Source organism: Colias croceus, chromosome 9 (assembly GCF_905220415.1).
Source record: "Colias croceus chromosome 9, ilColCroc2.1".
Taxonomy (NCBI): Eukaryota; Metazoa; Arthropoda; class Insecta; order Lepidoptera; family Pieridae; genus Colias; species Colias croceus.
In genome coordinates, this window is record NC_059545.1 from 9,312,604 (window position 1) to 9,338,286 (window position 25,683).

A 25,683-nucleotide genomic window follows, 5' to 3' on the forward strand; every position below is an offset into this window, starting at 1 on the left:
TATGGATGTTTGTTACTCTTTCACGTAAAAACTACTGAACCGATTACAATGAAATTTAGCACACATATAGAGGGTAACTTGGATTAACACATAGGATAGTTTTTATCCCGGAAATCCCACGGGAACGGGAACTATGCGGGTTTTCCTTTGCAAACGCGGGCGAAGCCGCGGGCGGAAATCTAGTAAATAATAATAAGTTAATAACTTTATCATACACTAGCTGTGCTGCGCGGTTTCACCCGCGTGGCTCCGCTCCTGTTGGTCTAAGCGTGATGATATAGATATGTATAGCCTATATTACTCGTGGATATTGTAGCATTCGAATGGTGACAGAATTTTAAAAATCGGTCCCGTAGTTTATGAGCCTATTCATTACAATCAAACAAACAAACAAAGTTTTCCTTATTATAATATTAGTGTAGAATGTAGATATAGACGCCTTATTAATTCTTGCTCTTTAATTATTTCATTATTATAGCCATTTTAATTTCCGAATTAAAATATAACTGGTAAAAATCATCACTGCAAATACAAAATAAAATTAACTAGTTACGTAGGTACAATATTAGTTAGAATCAGATAAGGAAATTAATAACATACAAATAGCTTTATTGTAAGGCAGGATTTTTTTTTCCAACATTTTAATTTAAGTTTATATAAATGAATCTTTGAAGTGCGAATATTTATTTTATTAGCTGCTATGATTCACTGTCCTAATTAAAAAGTATAAATAATAATGTCATCATTTGCAGGAAAATGACATCTAACCTAAAACACAATAATCATAAGTATATAGCAGTTTAAGTATAAATTAATTGCCGAGATATATAAGGAAGGTAATATTTTTTTTAATAGCTATTTACTTTAAAATATGCATATAATAAAATCAATCAGACCTTACTATCAAATTCAAATAAAACAAACAAACAAAAAAGCCTACCCTCGTACGCTTCACGTCACTCGGCATTATCACTACACACACCACTATCACGAGCACACACACACACGCGCACACTGACCGTAATACACACGACCGCGCGACGCGGGCGCACGGGCAACAATGCTGTAATGTAGCGCTCCAGACACCCTAGAAAACTTCCTTGTTTAAGAGTGAAGGTTCGCGCAATACTTTTGCCAAATAAGTGCAAAAAGTATAGTGTCTATGAGATATAATACTGTACTGTGATCTGTTTCTATACAACCTAGATGATTTCCTGTCGTCGAGTTCGCTTAATACTTTTACCAAACAAATGCAAAAATAGTCATGGACTTAAATGATAGCAGCGATTGTGATCTAAATACAGCATAGCCTACAGACATCACAGAAAACTACCTTGTATGCGAATCAAAGTTCACATCTAAACTTAACATAAGTTTTCAAACAATTGCAATAACAATCGTAATAATGCTGCAGTTTCCGATTTGTCTTCAGACACATTAAAACGCTTGCTTGTGTGCTACAGTGGAAGTGAAGCTTAAAACTATCTACTAGAGTTCTGCCATACAGGTGCAAATGCAATCGTGAAGTTCAGTAATAACGCCTTTAATGATCTATCTTTAGACATACCAGGACGCTTCCTTGCTATGCAAAACTATGCAAAGATTCAACTCTAAACTAGTGATTTGTCTCCAATCACCCCAGAACACATAGATATTGGAACGTCAGATGTATTGTGAATTAACGAAAGAGAGTTTACTACTTGTAAACGATTCTTGCCAAAACAATCGAATTGTAAAGTGATAATTCTATTTTTGATCGAGCTCCAGACACACAGATTGGAATGCCAGATGTGAGATACAGCAAACAGTCAGTTAGAAAATTATATATAATGTTAAAACATGTTTATTGGTTGAAAATTAAGACATTGAGTGTTTTTCCGATTCCGATTTCGCGCTCAATGTAAAGACTACTATCGTTCATAAACACATTTGTCACTAGCCTATCCCATTCCATTAATATTCAATAACAACACAGCCGATGCGCAATTGTTTATAACGAATGATATTGGCAATAACATCACTAGGTCAACTGTCACGTTTATCACAATTAAAAGTGCAATGTCAAGAGGTTAATGCCATAATTCACTTAACTAAAATCTGTCAACACTGAAACTAAAAACAATATTGACTTTGAGGTATGCCTAAATGATAATTTATAATATGTCCATAGCGGTCCGCCCAGGCTTCGCCCGTGGTAGGTACGTGTTTACGTTTTCTCTCCGTAAGAACTAAGAACCATCCTCGTACTTCAAGGAATATTTTAAAGAAAGAATTAACAAAATCGGTTCAGCTGTGATTTGCGCTTAGCAACACATTTGGCGAATCATTTTTATTATATAGGAGCTTAAATTCTAAAAACAATAAACTACAAAGAACATTGTAATCAGTCTGATTTAGTCATCTGCTTGAATGCAAAATGCTTGTCTTAGCATGTCTTTTCCAATACATATGACTAACACCACAGTTTCTTTGTTACAAACCAAACAGGACACTAGGTCATTCATCATAACGCAAACTAATACGCGGCCACTTTCCGATCATTACCCTGAACCGACTTAAGAGAAAAGAGGCTAAAGAGCAAACATATTCTGTAGCAATTCATCTTTGCGCGTACTTGACATCTAAAAAGTTCAGTAACAAATAAAGGTCTTTACAGCTTCCGTTATAATCAAGATTGACGATATTGTGTCTTGTTGTTAGTATGTTTATCGAAGGGTCCCGACGTCGACTTATATGTATAAAAAAAAAGATTGCCATTGAAAAGTAATATAATGTCCTAATAATATTTGACAGAAAGATATTGGTATATCACAATATGTCATTCATACGGCTAACTCTCACATTAATTCAACTAGTTTATTTCTGAAGCGGTTAATATTTATCTCTTTTCTATTGTGTACCATGTACAACAACTACAATACTATTCAAGCGAAAGAGTAGTTTTCACCCGGATTTTCCATTCATAACATTGTACACGATGCATTAAAGTCACGATTAAGATTATAAAAACATTACTTACAATAAAATACGATATATAAAGCTTATTTCCTCTTGTAGTGTCCCTTAAAAGACTTCCGATTATTTTTTATAAGCTCCACAATTGCTTTGTTTTTAAGATGATGCCTTGGATTAATTTTTTATCTTACTTCTTTAGCTGTTTTTTCGAGTTTTAATTGTAATACCTCTGATGATGATAAATGAAAACCGGTGCTGTATAATCTTATAATTATTATAATTTAAATAATAAATAAAGGCATGTAAAAAAGAGTTTGCTCATTTGTGGATAACCCTGACTTCGTTCGTGAAAATGAAGGCTTTTCATGCATGCAATCTTGTGAAAAAATATTGTTCAATTCCAAATTCAGTGACTATAGTTATATACGTATTTGTATTGTATTATTTCCTTAACAAAATATACATGAATCAGTTCCTTAGAATAAGAGTCATGCTCATAACAATCGCATTTATAAATCTAGACAAATAAAAAATAAAACAGACTCCATCATTTTTTTTTATGTCAGAGCAAGCAAAGGGGCATGTGGGCCACCTGATGGTAAGTGGTCACCACCGCCCATAAACACTTGCAACACTAGAAGTGTTGCAAGTGGTTTGCCGGCCTTTTGTGGACAAATAAGCTCTTTTCTTGAAGGCCCCAATGTCGTAGTTGTTCGGGAACACCGCAGGTGGCAAATCGTTCCACAGTTTCACCGTACGCGGAAGGAAGTTGCGGGTGAAGCGGACATTGGTGGAGCGCCAACCATCCAGATGGTGCGGATGGAACTGGTTTTTACGGCGAGTGGTCCGGTGGTGGAACTGTGCGGCTGGTAGTAGGTGGAACAATTCCTCAGAGCACTCCCCATAGTAGATTCTGTACAGTATACAGAGAGACGCAACGTCTCTTCGCTCTGACAAAGGATCGAGCCTATCGGAAAGCCTACGGTCATTGACAATTCGAGCTGCTCGACATTGGATGCGGTCAAGAGGAAGGAGTTAATACTGTGGGGCTCCGGCCCAGAGATGAGAACAGTACTCCATATGCGGTCGCACCTGAGCCTTGTACAGCTGAAGTCGGTGGGCCGGCTTGAAGTACAGTCTCGATCTGCTGAGCACAACAAGTTTTTTCGAGGCTAATTTAGCCTTCGCTTCGCTAGGAATTGAACGTCACACGAGATTTCAACTCCTAGTGTTAATAATGTTGTTGTTATAAGTTTTACTATTACTACAAAAATGTAAAAAAAAAATACATGGCTATAATATAAAGAAAGGTAAACTCAAACCTACTGAAGAACTTACAAGTCTGTTTGTAAGTCTGAGGATGGAGATAGTGAAAATGGTAGAGTGATAAAGGCTACTCTTATCGCGCTAAACAATCTCATTGATGGTTTACCACGATGAGAATTTCCTTTGACGACGAGGAGAATCCGCGGGCGGAACGCTATCGGGCTATAACTATTTGATTTCACTATCTCAAATCATGCTGAGCGACAAACAAGCTAGAAGGCCCGAAGCTCGAAGTCAACTACTCCGAAATAGCTCGACCGATACTTATTAAACTTTGTGTGCGAATTGGTCAAAATCAAATCATTTTCATCCCCCTATTGATGAGAGTAAGGCAAAACAACGTTTGTCAGGTCAGAAAGCAGTATAAATTTCTATTTTCTTCTCCCTGAGCGACATATTATGCCTAGGCTTCGAAGCCACCATATGCATAGGCGACAAATAACATCTATTTATTTCTCTGCTTCATCAGGACTATTGTTTTATCTCATATCCCGTACTAATCCTCCCATAACTGTACTCTTTGACCCGGCACCGTCCCAGTTTCAGAAGCGAACGGTGCGAACAATGGCTTGCGTCACTTTTGTTTTCGCTCATTGTTTACGTGACCCGACCCTGAAGGAACCGTACGCTTTTTTTACATTTAATTTATAAAGGTCTCGGCTTAGTCCCTATTGCATACGGGATATTTTTTTTCAACACAAATTCAAACAACTGCTACTAGAAAAGATAGATTATGTGACACGCTAAAGATGTCGCTTTCTAATGGAAAAAGAATTTTAAAATAGGCACAGCAGTTTTTGAGGTAAATCGATCCAAAACAAAAAATACAATTTTCCTCTTTCCTCTTTATTATATTAGTTTAGAGTTTAGACTTTCAAAAGAGGAGGAAGAAGATTTCTTATCGTGATATTTCCTTAATATTCATATCGATATAATCTATACAAATATTATAAAGAGGAAAGGTTTGATTTTTTGTTTGTTTGTTTGTATGAATTGAATAGGCTCCGAAACTACTTGGCAGATTTGAAAAATTCTTTCACCATTCGAAAGCTACATTATCCACGAGTAACATAGGCTAGGTTTTATCCCTGAAATCCCACGGGAACGGGAACTATGCGGGTTTTTCTTTGAAAACGCGGGCGAAGCCGCGGGCGGATAGCTAGTATATAATAAAATGATTAATAACAAACACTATCATTTGGATTGTCCAATCATTAAATATCACAGGTAAAAACCTGTTGAAAGATTAAAGGAAAATCTGTTTACAAAATACCCAATATTTTTAAAGTCATAAATTATATCATAGTTAATTTTTATAAAAACAGCTGTATCAACACACCTTGAAAACTATTTTCGGAAAGCCATGTTTGTTGTTATGAAATCTATATCAAAACTAGCTGTCCCGGCAAACGTTGTCCTGCCTTACCTACTCTTGTCACTAAGGGGTATGAAAAATAGTTGTTGGCCGATTCTCAGACCTACCGATATGCACAGAAAATTTCATGAGAATCGGTGCAGCCGTTTTGGAGGAGTATGGTAACTAACATTGTGACACGGGAATTTTATACATTAGATTACTATATTAACTTCCTTCCGCGTACGGTGAAACTGTGGAACGATCTGCCACCTGCGGTGTTCCCGAACAACTACGACATTGGGGCCTTCAAGAAAAGAGCGTATTTGTCCATTAAAGGCCGGCAAAGCACCTGTAACACTTCTTGTGTTACAAGTGTTTATGGGCGGTGGTGACCACTTAACATCAGGTGGCCCACCTGCTCCTTTGCTTGCTCTGAAAAAAAAAAAAAAAAAAAAAAAAAAAAAAGATATATACGAAAGATAATTACTAACTAGCTGCATGTCTTGGCTTCGTCTGAGATCTATCGAGATTTAAACAAAATACGTTGCATGTTAAATTATACGAACTATCTTTAATTGAAAATAATTGGGGCTAATTCATTAAATAGTGAATACCAATTATTATCATTTCATTAAAAATAAACAAAAATCCATTAGTACTTCATTAGAATGGAATAACGCCGGTTTTTTAACCGACTTCAAAAAAAAGGAGGAGGTTATCAATTCGGCCGGTATATATATATATATTTTTTTTTTATGTATGTACACCGATTACTCCGAGGTTTCTGAACCGATTTACGTGATTTTTGTTCGATGCGGGATGGTGTCGAATTGGTCCCATAAAAATTTTATTCGGATAGGCCCAGTAGTTTTTATTTTATGAGCATTTTTGTCTGTAGGTATTTGTAAATTTTGCAAGTGCAAGTTTGAAGTCGGTTGTTTTTAACGCAGTTATCACTTGTTCTAACACAACAGCATAATAAACATTAATCAAATCAACTCTAAAATTAAAATTCAAAAAAAATATTTCAAATTCAATGTATGACAAATTATAGTTAAATATTCTGGACGGAATTTCAAACCCAAACAAAGTAATTGACGACCTTGTAATATTATTAAAATCGATACCAAGCGATAATTTAGATTAACATAACAAATAAATAGTTGAAAGTGTGTTAATACTGTAAACATGTTTTCCAACAGGAAATTCCATAGTAGAAACGAAAATTGAAAAGAAACGATGAGCAGGACTTGATTCAGATGCATCTTACGATATGAGGATATTTTATTGTTTTTTTTTTATGGCGAAGCCATAATTCTATTTTTCTATTTTTTTTAAAAGATAGAATAAAACCTTCCTCTTGAATCACTCAAGAGGAAGGTTTTATTATATAATTTATTAGGTTTTAGACAAAGCGGTCGAAGCCGCGGGCGGTAAGCTAGTGTTTTTATAAAAACATCGAACCTAAGACCTGTATTCTCTAGCATAGTAACCACTGCAATAGGTACTTAAACAAGATTCATCAATCACACAATTACACTACGAGAAACCCGATTAATTCATGGGAATTTTCATACATCAGATGTATTATGCATAAAAACATTAATCGAAATTTAAAGATGCTCACTGCAATTTGTAAAACACAGAGAGAAAAACCCTAACACTACAATTAAATGTTTGTAGGTGTCTGGTGAGTCACGAATCGTGCATAATTATCTTTTTATAATAACAGTATGTAACTGGCTTGCCGCTTGATTTTATCGTTTTAATAGTTTTACCGTGAAATTCATGAGTAATTCAGCCTATCATAACTTTGCTCCTTTGTCTTGAAATAGATATTTCATGTCTTTTCTAAATTACCTAACGTAATCATTAAATCATTACTGCAATCCATTTACTTAATGACTGCATCAAACAGTCTTAAGTTTCAAAGTTCAATCAATCATACATTTAACGTACCTTATCACCGTCTGTCGGTAGAGTCCCATACCCGTACCAGCTTCTAGCCGGCCGGAGCCTCGGTTCCTCCCGCGGCGACAGCAGACCGCTTCCCCACCGCACCACCCCTTCAGCCACCGCCGCCACGCCCGGCGTGATCGGACTCCCATTTGGAGACTTGGGAGAAACTCCCTTCTCTGCAACCGGCGGCAGCGTGGGTCGGGCACAACCCGTCCGCCTCTCGTATATCCTCTTATACGAATCATCTATATCAGTCTCCAATAGGCCCTTCTTATCGCCGCCCCGTTTCACTTCCCTTTTTTCTTCTTTTTGCACCCATTTCTCTGTTTCCAATCTTTTCTGGCTGTCATTCGAATCCTGTCGACTTAACAGCGCCTTCTTTAAACTCTCGCTGGAGTCTTGTTTCGCGACTTTCTTCTCCGCATTCTTTTTATCTTCCTTCGCTAAGAGCGCTCTTTTTAAGCTATCAGTCGAGTCTTGTTTGTTCAAGTGTTTTCTCGGACACTCTGTGTTGAGGGAGTCGGTGGTTTTCGATATTAGCAGTTTCGGGTAGTCGTAGGTTGGGTGTTCGTTGGCTGGGTTGAGTTCTAGGGAGCGCCTGTTCTTCTTTTTGTCGGCTGGCGCGATCTGCGCTTTGACTGGGAGCAGCCGCCGGGGGAGGAGGCTGCGGTGGTCAGCGAGGGGTGACTCCGGTCGCAACATCGTTGGCAGCGATACGAGACTGCCGCAGTATTGAATACCCCTGAAACAAAAATGATCTTTATTAGTTGGTCTATCTTTTATTGTTCATTGAGTACGATACCTCACTATACCAAGATACCTACTATACCTAGATATCTACTATAGGTAAATAGGATCTACCTAAATCCTAGACATTCTTACATGGAACATCTCATAGTATCTACAAATTCAATCTATACGTAGAATGAAATCAACAGTAGATAATTATATCTTTGTTTAGAGGAAACAGTATTGTTCAATTAATAAATGGATGATTTGTGAGCTAATCAAAGTAATTCATTAATTAATAGGTAGACCTTCAATAAATACGTCGTAAGCTAAGTGCATATTTACAATTATTAAATGATGCATGAATTATATATAATCATTTATTACAAATGACAATAGTACCTATCCACTTAACAATTCAAATGTTTTACTGATGCTAAAGTGTTAAATAATTATTTATAAATAAAACGATAAATTATAAATATGTACTTCTTTATTATTTGTTACAATATCTACTTGAATATTTGCAAGTAATTGTACTTAATTGAATAGGTACAGAAAAGCGAATATTTCCGCTTCTGAGATGGCCCACAGTTGCTTCGATATCATTCGCACACGCAACTAATTTAAATAAAAGAAATCATGTTATTTTATCAATTAATAAAAATAGAGCATTCTGTACATACGTTTAAATAAGTTTTTAGATGACTGCATTATTTTAATATAGGTACATACCTATAACATAAATTATTAAATTCCTTGCGCAGTCGAGTAAAATATAATACCTATGGCATTTCAGTAATTCGCAACTTGCCAGTTGCCACCATCTGATTTCCAAGTTAAAAACAATTTGAAAATCATTCCAATGAATGAAAAAGAAAAATTCAAAGCCCACATCCATACCAAATAAATAATTCAGAAGAGAACTTAATACAACGGTTCCGTGAGATGGGAGAGGATACGGAAGATTGCTCTAAACCGTTGTTAGGCGATTGTGAAGGTAACATTATTATTTATTTAATTTGATAGATAAATTAGAAAATTTAATCAGAGAGATAATGTAAAAAGCAGTTTTAATCCTACTAATATTATAAATGCGAAAGTTTGTGAGGATGTGTGTATGTGTGTGTGTTTGTTACTCTTTCAAGCAAATACTACTGAACCGATTACAATGAAATTTAGCACACATATAGAAGGTAACTTGGATTAACACAAAGGGTAGGTTTTATCCCGGAAATCCCACGGGAAAGGGAACTATGCGGGTTTTCCTTTGAAAACGCGGGCGAAGCCGCGGGCGGAAATCTAGTATAAAAATAACTTACAAAATACATAAATTTCAATTAATATAAAGCTGTCTAAATACATCCTACTAATAATGTAAATAATGTATTATAAATGCGAAAGTTTATGAGGATGGATATTTATTATACTCTTGAACGAAACAACTTGGTGGATTTGCATCAAACTTAACAGTAATAGGCACATCAGAATAACACATAAACTATAGAAAATATAAATATTTGATTTTGCGGGTGAAACCGCGCGGTACAGGTAGTATCTTACAGCTGTTCAATACATGAGATCATAAAGCACTTCGAGTGAAATTGCATTAATGAGATAACTCGCGAATTTCTCGAAGCGATAATTTAATATAGAGGTAATCGAGGTCAGTACGCAGTATATTGTAAGTTTTAATTCAAGACAAAGGCTTAGGCTGGTTGCAGAGCTTGACCGACCATCAGTGCGTACGTCAGTCGCGCTTGTCATATCTATGGAAATTCATAAAACCGTTCATAGCTAGACCGACCATACGCACGCGTATTGTCATGCGCATTAGTGTCATAGTCATACAATTGTTGATGCGTATCGTCAGGACCGACGGTACGCACTGACGGTCGGTCAAGCTCTGCAACCAGCCTTAGATACGGATGAAAAAGGAACAAAAATGTTAATTATAGTAGTTTTTTCAGTAAGCAATCAGAACTCAACACTAAACTGTGTAGAAACTTGAAAGAACCACCAAACATATACCATTACTATTTCCTCTATAAAACCAATATTCCTCAACTATCTCTAGATAATTTTAAATACAGATTTAAAATGAAATTTCCTCTCCAGAAATCTTCGAATATATTTATTATTTAGGTTACCTACTATTTAATATCCATTAAACATAATATTATAATTTTGGCGCCAATTGAAATCTATTTAAGTATATTTTTCGCGTATGGAAAACCTCAAGAAATTCTCTACATTATAAAAAAAACTCCATTAGTATTCATTAATCAAGTACTAAAAATACCCTCATAGAAAAACATGATCGCTAATTTAATTTAATATTAATTGATATACGATTACTATTACTAATTGTATATTATTACTCGAAGGTTATTTATAATCCGCTTTTTAACACGCCTCGTGCAAAAATCCCATCTTTATTTTTATTTCTTGTAGTATCTTATTAGCTTAGCTTTCCGCCAGCGCCTTCGCTCGCGTAGTCGAAGAAAAACCCATAAAACTCCCATTCCCGTAGGATTTCCGGGATAAAGCCTATCTTATGTCCATCCTCAGGTCTCAAGCTAACTATCCCTGAACCAAATTTGAGATTATCCATTTATTCATACTTTTTGAGATTATCCCGGACATACAAACAGACAAAAATCCTATAAACATTATTTTTGGCTTCGGCCATGGTAGATGGCATAGTACAGAAGATACATTGTATCTACTGTAGTTCACGCCCAAAGTATTCTTTAAAAAAAAAAAATTCAATATACAGTTTTGACTTTCCAACGATTTTTAACCGACTTCAAACAAAAGGAGGAGGTTATCAATTCGGCCGGTTTTTTTTTTTTATGTATGTACACCGATTACTCCGAGGTTTCTGAACCGATTTACGTTATTCTTTTTTTGTTCGATGCGGGATGGTGTCGAATTGGTCCCATAAAAATTTTATTCGGATAGGCCCAGTAGTTTTTATTTTATGAGCATTTTTGTCTGTAGGTATTTGTAAATTTTGCAAGTGCAAGTTTGAAGTCGGTTGTTTTTAACGCAGTTATCACTTGTATTACACATTGTACCGTAGGTATGTACCTATAGACGATAATATTATACGATCAATCAAACGATCACATTTTTATAGACAGTTATGGATCCGTGTTATAATAATTTATGGCGTATCACTATACATTTTTATTTTTTAGTGTAATCGATTTTTTATCTTTTATATCCTTTTTGACCGTCTAGACGTTGGACATCAAAAATATAAACGATGATATAAAATATTACAGATTATTATCTATTTCAAATTCGTAGTCGCTGTGTCTTTTCTGTCGCTATTTCTAAAGGCATAATATAGTTTTGAGAAGTAGATAATTTATGATATACTGTATATATATTTCAACTACCTGAAGATAATTATTGTATGGACTATTTTTAACTACTCTTCAAGGGGAATCGTGTGCTTGCTGCGTTCAAAACGACCGCGACCGCGACGGTATAATATATTACAAAGAAAAATAAGATTAAATCCGCCCGATAACTCTTTTTGCAGGTATATCTGGTACTCGCGTAAAATCAGTCACAATAAAATGTATTAAACACGTAAAATCTATAATATAAAAATGTAACCCGTTTCGCGTTTTCACGGCATCATGACGTGTGAACGTTTTCGTGTTTTGAACGGTGGAAAGATTTCGATAATCCTTTTTTTATTATATTCCTTTAAGTACGAGGATGGTTCTTATGTAGAGAAAACGTAAACATGTACCACGGCCCACGGGCGAAGCCGGGGCGGACCGCTAGTATTCGATAATTATAGCCACTTATACTAATTGGTTTAGACTTGAGGTGACAGGTCTTTCCGGGATTAACTATGTACGAAACTAGATATTATAGAAGCACAAGATAAAATCTTACAAAACATAATAATTAATGTAACGTTAATTATATTAATGAATCTATAATTAATCCATACTAATCCATATTAATATTATAAATGCGAAAGTAACTCTGTCTGTCTGTCTGTTACTCAATCACGCCTTAACTACTAAACCAATTTGCGTGAAATTTGGTATAGAGATATTTTGATACCCGAGAAAGGACATAGGCTATTTTTTACCCCGGTAAATAGGATAGTTTTTATCTCGGAAATCCCACGGGAACGGGAACTAGTTATGCGGGTTTTTCTTTGACTGCGCGGACGAAGCTGCGGGTGGAAAGCTAGTTAATAATAAAGCTATATCCTATTTCCAATTAATTAACGTACAAACATTCTAGGGTAAAGTACCTACTAAAGAGGCTTTCACATCTTATTATGAATAAATACCTATGTACCTAAGTAGGAATATAAAATCATATAATATATGCATAACTAAAATTAAAATATTTGTATGCCAATTGTTGGCGAATTGTGCGGACGTGATTATAACTTTGTAACCACAATTCATACAAATAAATTTTCATTTCATTTCATTTAATTTCAACTACCTGATTTACATTCAAAAAAGTATCTAGTAATATGCATAATTATTTATTATCCCATGAAAACCCCCCAAAACGTCCAATTTTGGCGCACTTATCTAAGGGCTGATTTTTCAATCCTTGGTTAAAACTTATTCGTAGAATAACATATTAAACTACTATTTATGAAATGTATTCTAATTGCCAGTATTTGACAGTTTACAGGTGACATTTTAATATTATCGAGTAATACTTTATTGGACGGGTAAATTTTATCCAAGGATTGAAAAATCGGCCCTAAATGCTATTTACTTGTGTACCTATATTTTTTATGTATCATTTGCTACATATCTCTGAATTGTATAAAAATGTATGATCAATTTTCAATACTCGATATGAGTACCCAGTACAGGTAATGAGGTCAAACCGCGCTCAACAAACAGCGCAAACTGGACTACAAACTTAGTTTGAATCTCATCGATTTTACAGCAGCCAATTATGTTACAGATAGCGGATAATTGGAGCTAAATTTTCTTATAATTATGCATAATAACTTGTAGGTTCAGATAACAAAATATCTTCCATCATTGTGATTAAAATTTAAAGCTTAGAGGATGAGCAACGCTAATTATTCTGTATCTGTTAAATATAAATATTAGATATCGTTAAAAAAATTTGATTCCATTGTTTTGTAAACAATTCGAATTATTAACTACATATTACATAATATATTTACCAACCAATTTTACAAAAAACAACCAAGCATAGTTTTCTATTTACCCCACCCAACAAATTCGTTTCACAGGTTACCCCGTACAAACAAGCAAACAAATTAACCTCTACATAATGTTAGTACAGATAAAATTGCCATTAAACTCGCCACGCTTGAATGCAAACGCAATGAATGCACTCGCTAATTATTCATCTTTGAAACGCATCATCAACTTTTAAGCATATAGAAACTGTACCTAGGAACGGGCGAAAACGTATAAATTATCATCACTACATAATTAGTCGCTTTCCGTCTGTGTCTGAACGCTTAATCTCTAAAATTACGCTACAGATTTTGATGGGTTGTTTTTTAATAGAATATACAATGATACAAGATGAAGGTTTTAATATATATAAATTATTACTAGCTGTTGCCAGCAGCTCCACTCGCGTGGTAAAGATAAATTTTCATGGTATAAACTTTCATTCCCTATTTTATCCCCTTGGTGATATAATTGAATCAAAATCCTTTGTTAGCGGATGCCTACGACCTAACATCTACCTGAATGCCAAATTTCAGCCCGATCCGTCCAGTGGTTTAGGCTGTGTTTGAGTTTAAATATATATATTTAGATTAGGTTTAAGACAAAGCGGACGAAGCCACGGGCGCAAAACTAGTAAGAAATATTCATATGTTGTGTTTCCATGAATAAATTGTATTAGCTTCAACGTCCGTTGCTCGACAAAAAATAAATCGCCCGTCATATTCTACGAAAAATCTGTCTCCATAGAATTAACTTTTTTATCATATTGATGTTGTTCGCATGAAAATAGGTACATTTTCACGTTCAACAAAAAAATTTCGGATTTAAAACATGGCAGAATAGGATTTCATGTAATTATGATCAGAATTAATTTTTCGTCATTAGCTTAGCTTCTAGTTATCTCATTTAAAATGAGATGAAATCTTTCTCAAACAACATACATAGCTATGTACAACTGGTATTCAAAGAGACAATTACTTAATATAAACACAAAGCATCATTGAAAGGTTATAATCAAAGTTTACATAACCTCTGATATTACTATTTATTATGATATAAAAATAGCCACACATGTTCAGTCATCGTGAATTCAAAATTTTGTTTGAAATATCAAGTGCGATTTTGTCATCCGTCTTTGGTAATGTAAATAAAATATACTGTGTGTTTGTTTATGGTTATACATATGAATTTAGTGTTTGTTTAACCGCGTGCGTATATATCTATAACTATACTAGCTGCGCCTCGCGGTTTCATCCGCGTGGCGCCTGTTGGTCTTAGCGTGATGATATAATATAGCCTTATAGTCTTCCTCGATAAGTAGACTATCCAAAACCGTAAGAATTTTTCATATTGGACCCGTAGTTCTTGAGATAAGCGCGTTTAAACAAACAAATAAACAAACTCTTCAACTTTATAATATTAAAGTATAGATAAGTATAAGACGTATAGAGGTATAGAAACAATAAGTTGAATCTATGTTAATTTGGTATTTAAATATATGTGCGTTCTCTGAAGAACCAGCAAGGTTGATGATGTCGTGTAGCTGTTTTAATTCCAGTGTTCATCCACACTGGAAATAATGCTGCTTTAAGACATCATGTGACGGGGGAAGGTATATGTGAAAAATGTGATGACCTTTATTTTAATACAATACAATAGCGAACAAATTTTCATAGTATACCTACTTAGATAGATGGAAAATCTTGCGCTGATTTTAACTTGTTTTATTTGGTTGATTGGTTACTAGATTACCGCCCGCGGCTTCGCTGGGGTGTCCTAAAGGAACAGTAATTGACTTATTAAAGGTTAACAGATTTTATATAGCCTTCCTAGATAAATGGACTAGGCATAATTCAAAATAAAAATAATTTATCAATTTTGAACCAAATAACCAATAGTTAATTGATGAGATCAGAGCGTTCAAACAGACAATAACACTCTACAGCTGTATAATATGAATTTAAATGGATGTAGCTAAAGCACTAAATTGAGTATCTAGAAATGTAGCATATAAGAAGAAATACCTACAACTAAATGTATTCCAAATCTATTAAGTACAAGCAGAATCTCAGTTCAACTCCATTGCCTAATGCTCTGAGAAGGACGGCCGGTTACGATCTTGATAGAACACAATGAAATAAATAATATAAATGCTAATTTATATATTATGTGCAACCAAGTTATAATTCATTCTTTTTATTTTTATTGTGAAATTGTTGTGACATGTCTTTTGATAATAGAAGGTTTTAATAGAAATAATACGGTGTAAATTCCACAATAATAAAATACTAAATGGATAACTAATAAATCTAAATAAATTCCCGCTCTTTTTGCCTCAAACTTAATGTATTAAATACTGGGGTATCTATATACGAATTTCATAATAATTAAGGGTTTAAGGGGCACACCGCACATCATTCAATCGTTCATAAACTATTTCTTCTATAGCACATAACTCAGGTTTTCATTTCATTCTAATACGAGTTGTATGCACCTACACCTGTGCCTACACCCACACAAACGTATACACGTAACTAAATAATAATGCACACATGCAGAACATTTAATTCCATCCCACATTACGACGTGCTGTATCTACCTGCAGGAATTCGTATAATCTGACTTATCTTCAAAATACACAATTGATATGCAGCGATAAGTAACTGTATTCTTTATCATGCACGCCTTTCTAATTACAAATTTCTATTAATACTCCACATTTTTTGTAACTTTTCTTACAAATGTGACTGCTATAATTATGAAGGTTTGGAATTTTGGATCTACGTTTATGACAACCACGCCAGCACAGCAGAACGAATCAAGATTATAGATTTGAGAGCATCTTTATCGTGGTTTCGACAAAAGGCAAGCAAGATACCCAGAAGAAACCTAGTTAAGCTATTAAATTATTAATTATTGTTACTAAAAATTTTCTTGCAATAAAGGCTTTCATTCATTCATTCATTATCGTGGTTTGAAATGACCATTGTTGTTACTCCGTGTACTAAACGAGAAAATTTCATCTCAAGGTTTTGCATAATATGTTATGTTAAAACAAAACATAATCAATAGTTTCCTTTAAATACTTTCTACCAAAATCCATTTCATTCTATCATTCCATTTCCTTACTAACCTGTGTGTGCAAATTCGATTCGAAGATTTTACTTAGGTATCAAACAATTCAAAGAGTCATTCAACTAACTTCCTTAAGAGGTACTTTTAAATATCCATAGACTAATAGTACCTTTATCAGTATTTCACAGGACAACATACACTATGTATTTCTTCCATCTCCAGACTCCAAATATCTACTTTTATATCTCTATACCACATTTATTATACATACTTATTACAGCTAAATGAAACGTTAACAAAAAAGAATGTTGTGCAGCATAAACATTGCTAAACCAATTTCACACGCGGAGCGTGGCGCGTTCTCAAGGCGTACCTCATTGTTCACTAGAGCTATGCTAGTCGCTTCGTGGTGAAACCGTCTTTCATTTCTGTTAGGTACATAAGCTGTCCTTAATTGCATTATTAATAAGGTACCTTACGCTATTACTGCGTCAGTGTTCTCTTTATGGGGGGTTTTGAAAGCGAACATTAGTAACTTAAATAACTAACTAGACTTGGTAAATGTTAAAAATAATTATGTAATGACGATTCGAAAGTGCTACTAAATAGTAGTCTAATTGAATAAATGAATGTTTGAGTTTGAGTTTAATCGAGATTAAAAATTTGGTCTAAAGTAATTTTTGTAATTGGGTGACAGTATGCTTTTAATATTAACATAAGTACAACCTAACGTAACATTATAGGTAATACTGAATACAGCATTTGTGGAAATTAATCTAAGTAGTTGTATGTTATAAAAGATCGTGATTGCCAATTATATTGGGAATTTCCTTTCCTGACTAATTTCCTTTCAATTACCATCTATATCCAGACCCAAGAATAAATTTAAATTGCCTAACATCCAACCTTCACACACACACACTTCACCATTTCTACCTAATATATTCACACCATCAAGTGGTACTTAATAAACATTTTTCACTGAAGCGTTTCCAAGAAAACCACGTAGATTTTGAAGAACATGACATCATTAGAATCGCAAGCCGGCACGCTATTGTGTATTGTTTATTATTTGCACAGAAACCACCACACAATACATGGGTTGTTCTCTGATTAACGCTACATTAGGCTAACGTGTTTGGATTTTTAATTTTCAACGATTTATTTAAGGTACGTTCTATCTATTAGAATATTATATCTGGAATTTTGCTTCTGAACATGGAGAGTTATCGAACATATATATGTACCTATAAAATAAACAACTTTAATTTAAATATAAATATGAAGGCAATAAATTAAGAAAATATCTTAATACTAACTGCTGAAGATGATGATTTAAAGGGTTCGTAGAAAGTCAGAATAAAAAAAATCAAAATCAGAATAATAAAGAAAAGTAACTAAATTCTACGTGATCACGACAAATGTAGGTTTAGTGCCTAAAAATTCAGATCTGGGAGCATTATTTCTCAACAATATGCACATATTGTTGAGAAATAATGCCTGTTACAAATAACTAAACAACAAATAAATATTAACTTTGTATGAACAATAAAATATTATTCTTGTACTTATAGGTGAAAGTGTCATTGTTGATCTGTACCGTGATGCAATGACACGAAATAGAAAAAAAAAGAAAATAAGAAATATTTAATGATTCATGTATTTCTTGTACAGCTAGAACGAAACCGCAAACTTAAATACATCGTAAATAATATAAATAACCCTCAAATACTTACTGATTATGATTATACCGTATTTATATAAGTTAATGAGTGATCCTTAAAAATGTATGTCGAATAAACAAATCAAAGCACAGTACGCGGAGTGCATACCGATAACAGACAATACAAACAAACAAGACTGAGTAGGTCACGATATAAATAAGGCATTGGATTCTCTTCCTGACGTGACTCATTGGCCCTTTATATTCAATGTGTAAGGGCAAGTATACACGATCAATGCTAAAAGGGTTCAGGAGCGGTCTTGAATTTAGAACTTATATCTGTCAGAACTTATATCGTTTAACTGTTTGTTTATCTTTGTAAATAAGCAATCATTTATTAATATTTTCAAGAAAAATCTCAATTTCTTACTCGTGTTTACCTACATTATTTTCCAGTAGGTATCTACAAAATTACGTAGTAGTGATATTACAATACAATAATGGTTATAAAGCAATACCGAATATAGTATAATTTTCTTATACGGTAAAAGGCATTCAAAAAGCTTGATCCAATTTGGACATAAATCTAATTGGTGGTGACGCAAAAACTTCACTTGCGATGCAGCAACTACCACAGTTCCATTTGTAATGACCCAAATGAAACACATTTCATATCAACTGACCTTGAGTTCAAAATTAACACCAGAAACAATCTATTTACGGTTGCGATTAAACAAACATGTACTCGAAGGACCACTGACCAAACCCGTTTATGCGAAAGCAGGACAAGTAGGATTTAATGTGTCGAAAATAACTCATCGAGCTACTACTAGCTTTCCACCCATGGCTTTGCCCGCTCGGTCTTAAACTTTATAAGTTATATCGTAAAACCTTCCTCTTGCATTACTCTATCTGTTAAAAAACATCAAAATATGATGCCTGCCCCCCTAGCCAAGTGGCTTTCTGTTAGCGTAGCGTTCAATAGAATAGACTACGAATGTATGAGATTGACGTAAGCTGTAGATAGATATTGACGTAAGCTGTAGATAATTATCTACAGCTTACGTCAATCTTAGGTTAACGTGTTTGGATTTTTAATTTTCAAAGATTTATTTAAGGTAGGTACGTTCTATCTATATATATTATGTCTGGAATTTCGCTTCTGAACATGGAGAGTTATCGAACATAGGTACCTATAAAATAAACAACTTTAATTTAAATATAAATATGAAGGCAATAAATTAAGAAAATATCTTAATACTAACTGCTGAAGATGATGATTTAAAGGGTTCGTAGAAAGTCAGAATAAAAAAAATCCAAAAAGTAACTAAATTCTACGTGAACACGACAATGTAGTTTTAGTGCCTAAAAATTCAGATCTGGGAGCATTATTTCTCAACAATATGCACATATTGTTGAGAAATAATGCCTGTTACAAATAACTAAACAACAAATAAATATTAACTTTGTATGAACAATAAAATATTATTCTTGTACTTATAGGTGAAAGTGTCATTGTTGATCTGTACCGTGATGCAATGACACGAAATAGAAAAAAAAAAGAAAATAAGAAATATTTAATGATTCATGTATTTTTTGTACAGCTAGAACGAAACCGCAAACTTAAATACATCGTAAATAATATAAATAACCCTCAAATACTTACTGATTATGATTATACCGTATTTATATAAGTTAATGAGTGATCCTTAAAAATGTATGTCGAATAAACAAATCAAAGCACAGTACGCGGAGTGCATACCGATAACAGACAATACAAACAAACAACACTGAGTAGGTCACGATATAAATAAGGCATTGGATTCTCTTCCTGACGTGACTCATTGGCCCTTTATGTGTATTCAATGTGTAAGGGCAAGTAGACACGATCAATGCTAAAAGGGTTCAGGAGCGGTCTTGAATTTAGAACTTATATCTGTCAGAACTTATATCGTTTAACTGTTTGTTTATCTTTGTAAATAAGCAATCATTTATTAATATTTTCAAGAAAAATCTCAATTTCTTACTCGTGTTTACCTACATTATTTTCCAGTAGGTATCTACAAAATTACGTAGTAGTGATATTACAATACAATAATGGTTATAAAGCAATACCGAATATAGTATAATTTTCTTATACGGTAAAAGGCATTCAAAAAGCTTGATCCAATTTGGACATAAATCTAATTGGTGGTGACGCAAAAACTTCACTTGCGATGCAGCAACTACCACAGTTCCATTTGTAATGACCCAAATGAAACACATTTCATATCAACTGACCTTGAGTTCAAAATTAACACCAGAAACAATCTATTTACGGTTGCGATTAAACAAACATGTACTCGAAGGACCACTGACCAAACCCGTTTATGCGAAAGCAGGACAAGTAGGATTTAATGTGTCGAAAATAACTCATCGAGCTACTACTAGCTTTCCACCCATGGCTTTGCCCGCTCGGTCTTAAACTTTATAAGTTATATCGTAAAACCTTCCTCTTGCATTACTCTATCTGTTAAAAAACATCAAAATATGATGCCTGCCCCCCTAGCCAAGTGGCTTTCTGTTAGCGTAGCGTTCAATAGAATAGACTACGAATGTATGAGATTGACGTAAGCTGTAGATAGATATTGACGTAAGCTGTAGATAATTATCTACAGCTTACGTCAATCTCATACATTCGTAGTCTATTCTATTGAACGCTACGCTAACAGAAAGCCACTTGGCTAGGGGGGCAGATTTTAAAGATCTAAGCATACAGACGCACAGACGGCGGAAAGAGACTTTGTTTCGTAATTTAAATAAGAGAAAAAAACATAGTTTGTACTTTGTTGCATACAAAGTAGCAACATCAATCTTTATGTTAGGTTGTTCTGTGTTCTTGTCAATTATAAAAACACGAATAAACGAATTTGCAACATAAAAGACCTTGGATTCCATAAGATAGTTTTAAAAGTGGCATTACAACAGTACATCACAGACAAAGCAAACAATAGTTCCTCTTTTTATTAGAAACGAAGATATAGAATTACACAAGAAACGTTTTTCGAATTCCCTTTGATATTGCTGGAAATATTGCTTCGGCAATACAAGAACAGAAAAATCGAAATACCCTCCTTTCCAGAAGTGTTTTTCCATCTATTTCCAAGAGCTTTGCACTCCGCTAAGTACAATGAGTACATTAGACATTCACGCGACCTTCTCGTGATAAACACTTATCAAATCTTTAGGCACGGACCACACAATGAGGTCCTTTGAAACTTTGCGATTGTTTCTCGAGGAGCAGAAACGGTAAGGCGTGACTTTGGTTTAAATTTTATGGAGTTTTACAAAGTGAATCAAATACATTTTTGTTTTCAAAAACATTGTTACTAGAAGAATGAAGTTCTTCGCTAAAAAAGTGCTTCATCTGGAGTCTAGTCTCTTGGATGAAGATAACAGGAAACTGATTTTCCATAAAACAATTAATATAAAATCAACAACACCATATGTAAACTACAGCACAGACGTCATCTCTTAAGGTGATGAATTAATTTTTCTAACATTTACGGCCCTTTTTAAACCTTCGTAATTTTTATATTATTAAAGTTGTCGTGATGAAAATTCTTGACAAGAAAGTTCAATAGTAACACAATACTTGTACCGTTTTAGAAACATGATTCCATGATATTTTCTCGATAGAAAAAAAATACAAAGTTCTCATTGTTATTTTTTTTAAATCTCTGGCATCTTCAAAATAACAAACGTAAAGTTACGACTTTTTGGATATTAACTATAAAATATACAACCTATACGTCTACCGTGTTAGAATTTTGAAATATGCGATGGTTTTGAAATAAACAAGAAATACTTGAAATTAGCGCGCGACCAGCCAATCTAGCGAGAGCCGTCCTGTACCTTCCTACCCCGATCGCTGCACGAGTCATTCCCGCTACGGCCGTCACACGGGGAACTTGTGTCGCTTGTCTTCGAGTCGCGCAATCGCAACAAAGGGTGACAACACGATAAGACAAATGGGGACAATAAAGAAAATAAGAAGAAGAAACATAAAGGTTGGAGGAAAAAGAATGCTTACAATTGGAACAAATTAATGAAGTAAGTTGGTTTTATTTTAAATTTGATGATATTTGTATTATAGACGATGTTTGATAATATGTACCCCTGTTTTAAGTACATAACGAATGTGTAAGATTTTTTAATTTATAGCATAAATAATCTTTTCAGAAATCCGGAATCCAGAAGGAAAATAAACCCACTAATTGTTCACAATGTGAACCTTCGTAAGCACCTTCATTCAGTCAAAAATTAATGTTATCAACGCTCTACTGGTTTTATCGCATGATTCCATTTTTAGCAAAAAGCAACAAAGTGCAAAGAAATAAAAAATCATGGTGAACTTAGTGGAAGTATGGTGGACGTAATATGGAACAGGAGCTCATTGGAGTAGTATTATATTTAAAAAAAATACGAAAAAAATTCAAGAATTACATTTCTTAGTAGGTGGTAGATACGTATGTTGTATAAAGAATTTGATGTTGATATTTATTTCATTTTTACTTACTACACCTGTGCGGGAAATTGCTTAGTACTAAAACAGGTTTATATTCATATTTACATAGTAATGTGAAAGTTTTTCGAAAAATTTTGTGTATATGAGTTCCTGGGTGATCTGGAAACACAATTGGGCCCGGAAGGTGGCGCTGCAGTCACTCCTCCTAATCACATGAAGTATGAACCGATTTGGATGAATATTTGTGTGCACATTTCATTGTTGTGGGATGATTGGTTGATTCGTTTTCACATTAGCTAAAATTATGTATTTTTGTTGTTAGAAAGTAAACTTAATTTAATGATTATAATACATTATTTTGGTATTGGTATTGGTATAAATAAGCCAGTATTCGTCTCACATTGCTGTACCTGCCTACCTACCCTACCAGGGCCTAACTTTGTTCTGGCTATTTTATTTTGATTATTTGTTGAATAATTACTATTATAATAGAGTGCAAAAAATAAATACTTGCGTGAATATATTTTGTGTGTTTTTTTTAAATAATTATTTTATTTAAAAAAATATCATTCCGACCGCGGCTTTGCCCGCGTGGAATTAGGTTATACCGTGAATCCTGTTTTATCCCACAGGAGTGTTCAGTCCAATTATAACAATATTATAGCTGTATGACGACTCCATACATGTTTGTCCCGAGTCGGCCAGCGGCAGCGCGGCGAGTTTGCAAGAATGACTTCGCGCACGCCCGCGTTCGCGATAGCGAGCTATTAGACTCCGCCCAGCAAGCAGTGGATTTTTTTTTGTGTATCGTCTTAAGCGTCACCCATGAATACAAATTTAATAACACGTTGAATTGTTGATTCTGGGATTGAGACGGTCGCGCGGTGTTTGAGCTAAAAAATATGCAAGATATTTCCACGACCCATCGTTCGGGAAACGAAACCTCATATATTTAATTTGATATATTATTGTGATACAAAAAATTATCTATATTTAACGCTGTCATAACAATATTCGCGTTTGAAACGCGTCGGTTCGCCCGCTCGCGTGCCACTAACCGTAACTAGCGGAAGCGCGGAACTTAACATCGTATATTTACCTATTGACATAATCATAATATTTTTCTTTGTGTTCGTCCTTGTGCTATACGTGTTAATTCAAATAACACGCTCGTGGTATGTTTGCCTGTATAAATTAGCTGGATTAACGTGTTGAACACTCGTTAGTCGTTCGACTTTAATGTGACGTCATTAGTTTAACATCAAGTATAATTTTCAAATCATTTTAATACGATTTTTAGTGTAGTAGAAGATATAATTACAACAGAAACCCCCGTATCGTTTAAATCAGACAGAGAAATCCAAAAAATTCAATTCATAGTTCATTTATTACGAAATTAAAAAGGCTTATAAATATAGACACTGGCTAACTGAATAAAATAATTGTCTCCTATTTTCTTCGGCGATAACAATACAAATAAATAATAATGAATTATTAAACATGTCTTAATTAAGCAAGTATAGCCAAAAGCAAAACAAGGTTACCCAATTACATCGTTTAAAGATAACAAATAATTAATTAGACCATAATAAGGAAACGTACCATTATGAAGTTATATCCTGTTTAATCGGCGCTCCATCACGTATCTGAAATAAAAATAATTGTTACAAATACATAGTTATATATTATAAATACAAAATACAATTATTTTTACGTATCCTCTCTCTAAGTTTACATTACATATACTTATCAGATAATGCTTATAAATACGATAAAATAACTACGAGTGCAGTTAACTACAACACAAGATAGATTGAACTTACAAAACCAGATAGATTATATACAAATACAATTTTAAACGAAACCGCTATCATAAAGTTATTATCAAATTACTTAGCACCAATGATTAATTTATGCACATTTGTTTGTTGAGAGCAGTTTTGTATAAAATTAAAAACCAGAACTTAGTTATCCACGCATAACTTGTTAATCTAACGTTAACTAGTGCCAGTATATCAACAAACCAACAACCTACTGTCTACGTAATTATAATATTAAAGAGGTCTTCAAAATTTCACGGCATTCAGTTTCAATTGTATGCCATGTATGCGCCTCAAGGGCACAGTAAAACAAAAATGACCATATCTCTATCCATCCAGGTTTAAATGTATGATATTCGTATAATTTACCCTTTCTGATAAAACACTATAAACTTATGCACACACTACCATGAAAGGCGTCTATTAAAAGGCTCGACAATCGCGAATGAATCAAGAAATCTATAACAGACAAGGTCAATGTCACCAGAAGAACAAATACAAAAGGAAGTTAGGTTGGACCGCTCTAGTCTAGGCACTGATTTAGATTCCTAACAAAACCGGTCCAGCCAGCTTGCATGTCAATATTTTCATCTTGAACATTCTAGAATAATTTATTTGTACTTGTTTATGTTTGTAAGATATTCGTTCCTGTTTCGGCTGAGTTGTATAACGTTTACCAAGTTTAGTAGAAGCTTGGAACGAGTAGCTATAAAATCGTTAACATTAGAATTACCAGATTCACAGCCAGAGGTTTGAGAAGAATAAAATTTAGGACGTACGAATACTCTGCATTTAAGGTTTTTTTACAAGCTTAAAACAAACATTAAACTGAACGTTATCAAAGCGGGACAGTAGAAAGTTATTTATAAATTCGACGTATAAATTTACCTCTACAACACGTGCAAAGCAAAATAATTAATTAAATAGCAACAAGTTACCACATTGTTAAACCAAACCATTCCACATCCCAATCAATAAGCTATATGGTCAATGTTTTCTCATATAAAGCTAATGTTCCTTCAATGAACGGTCCATTAAATCTTTACTACTACATCAGTATTAGGACCTTTTATTAC

The 25,683-nt window shown here is 34.0% G+C and overlaps 1 protein-coding gene and 1 long non-coding RNA gene across 2 annotated transcripts in view; one reads left to right on the plus strand and one right to left on the minus strand.

Moving 5' to 3' along the window:
- Positions 1-25,683, minus strand: part of LOC123694479 — a 98,845-nt gene that overhangs the window by 62,437 nt on the left and 10,725 nt on the right. Inside the window, exons 2-3 of the mRNA XM_045639927.1 lie at positions 24,390-24,433; positions 7,598-8,339 (exon numbers count right to left, since the gene is read on the minus strand). Coding sequence (XP_045495883.1) covers positions 7,598-8,299 — 702 coding nt within the window. The 5' untranslated portion in view covers positions 8,300-8,339; positions 24,390-24,433. The remainder of the gene's footprint in view (positions 1-7,597; positions 8,340-24,389; positions 24,434-25,683) is intronic.
- LOC123694481 lies at positions 21,799-22,816 on the plus strand. The gene is made up of 2 exons (XR_006751817.1): positions 21,799-22,372; positions 22,502-22,816. It is a non-coding gene; the product is annotated as an uncharacterized LOC123694481 (long non-coding RNA).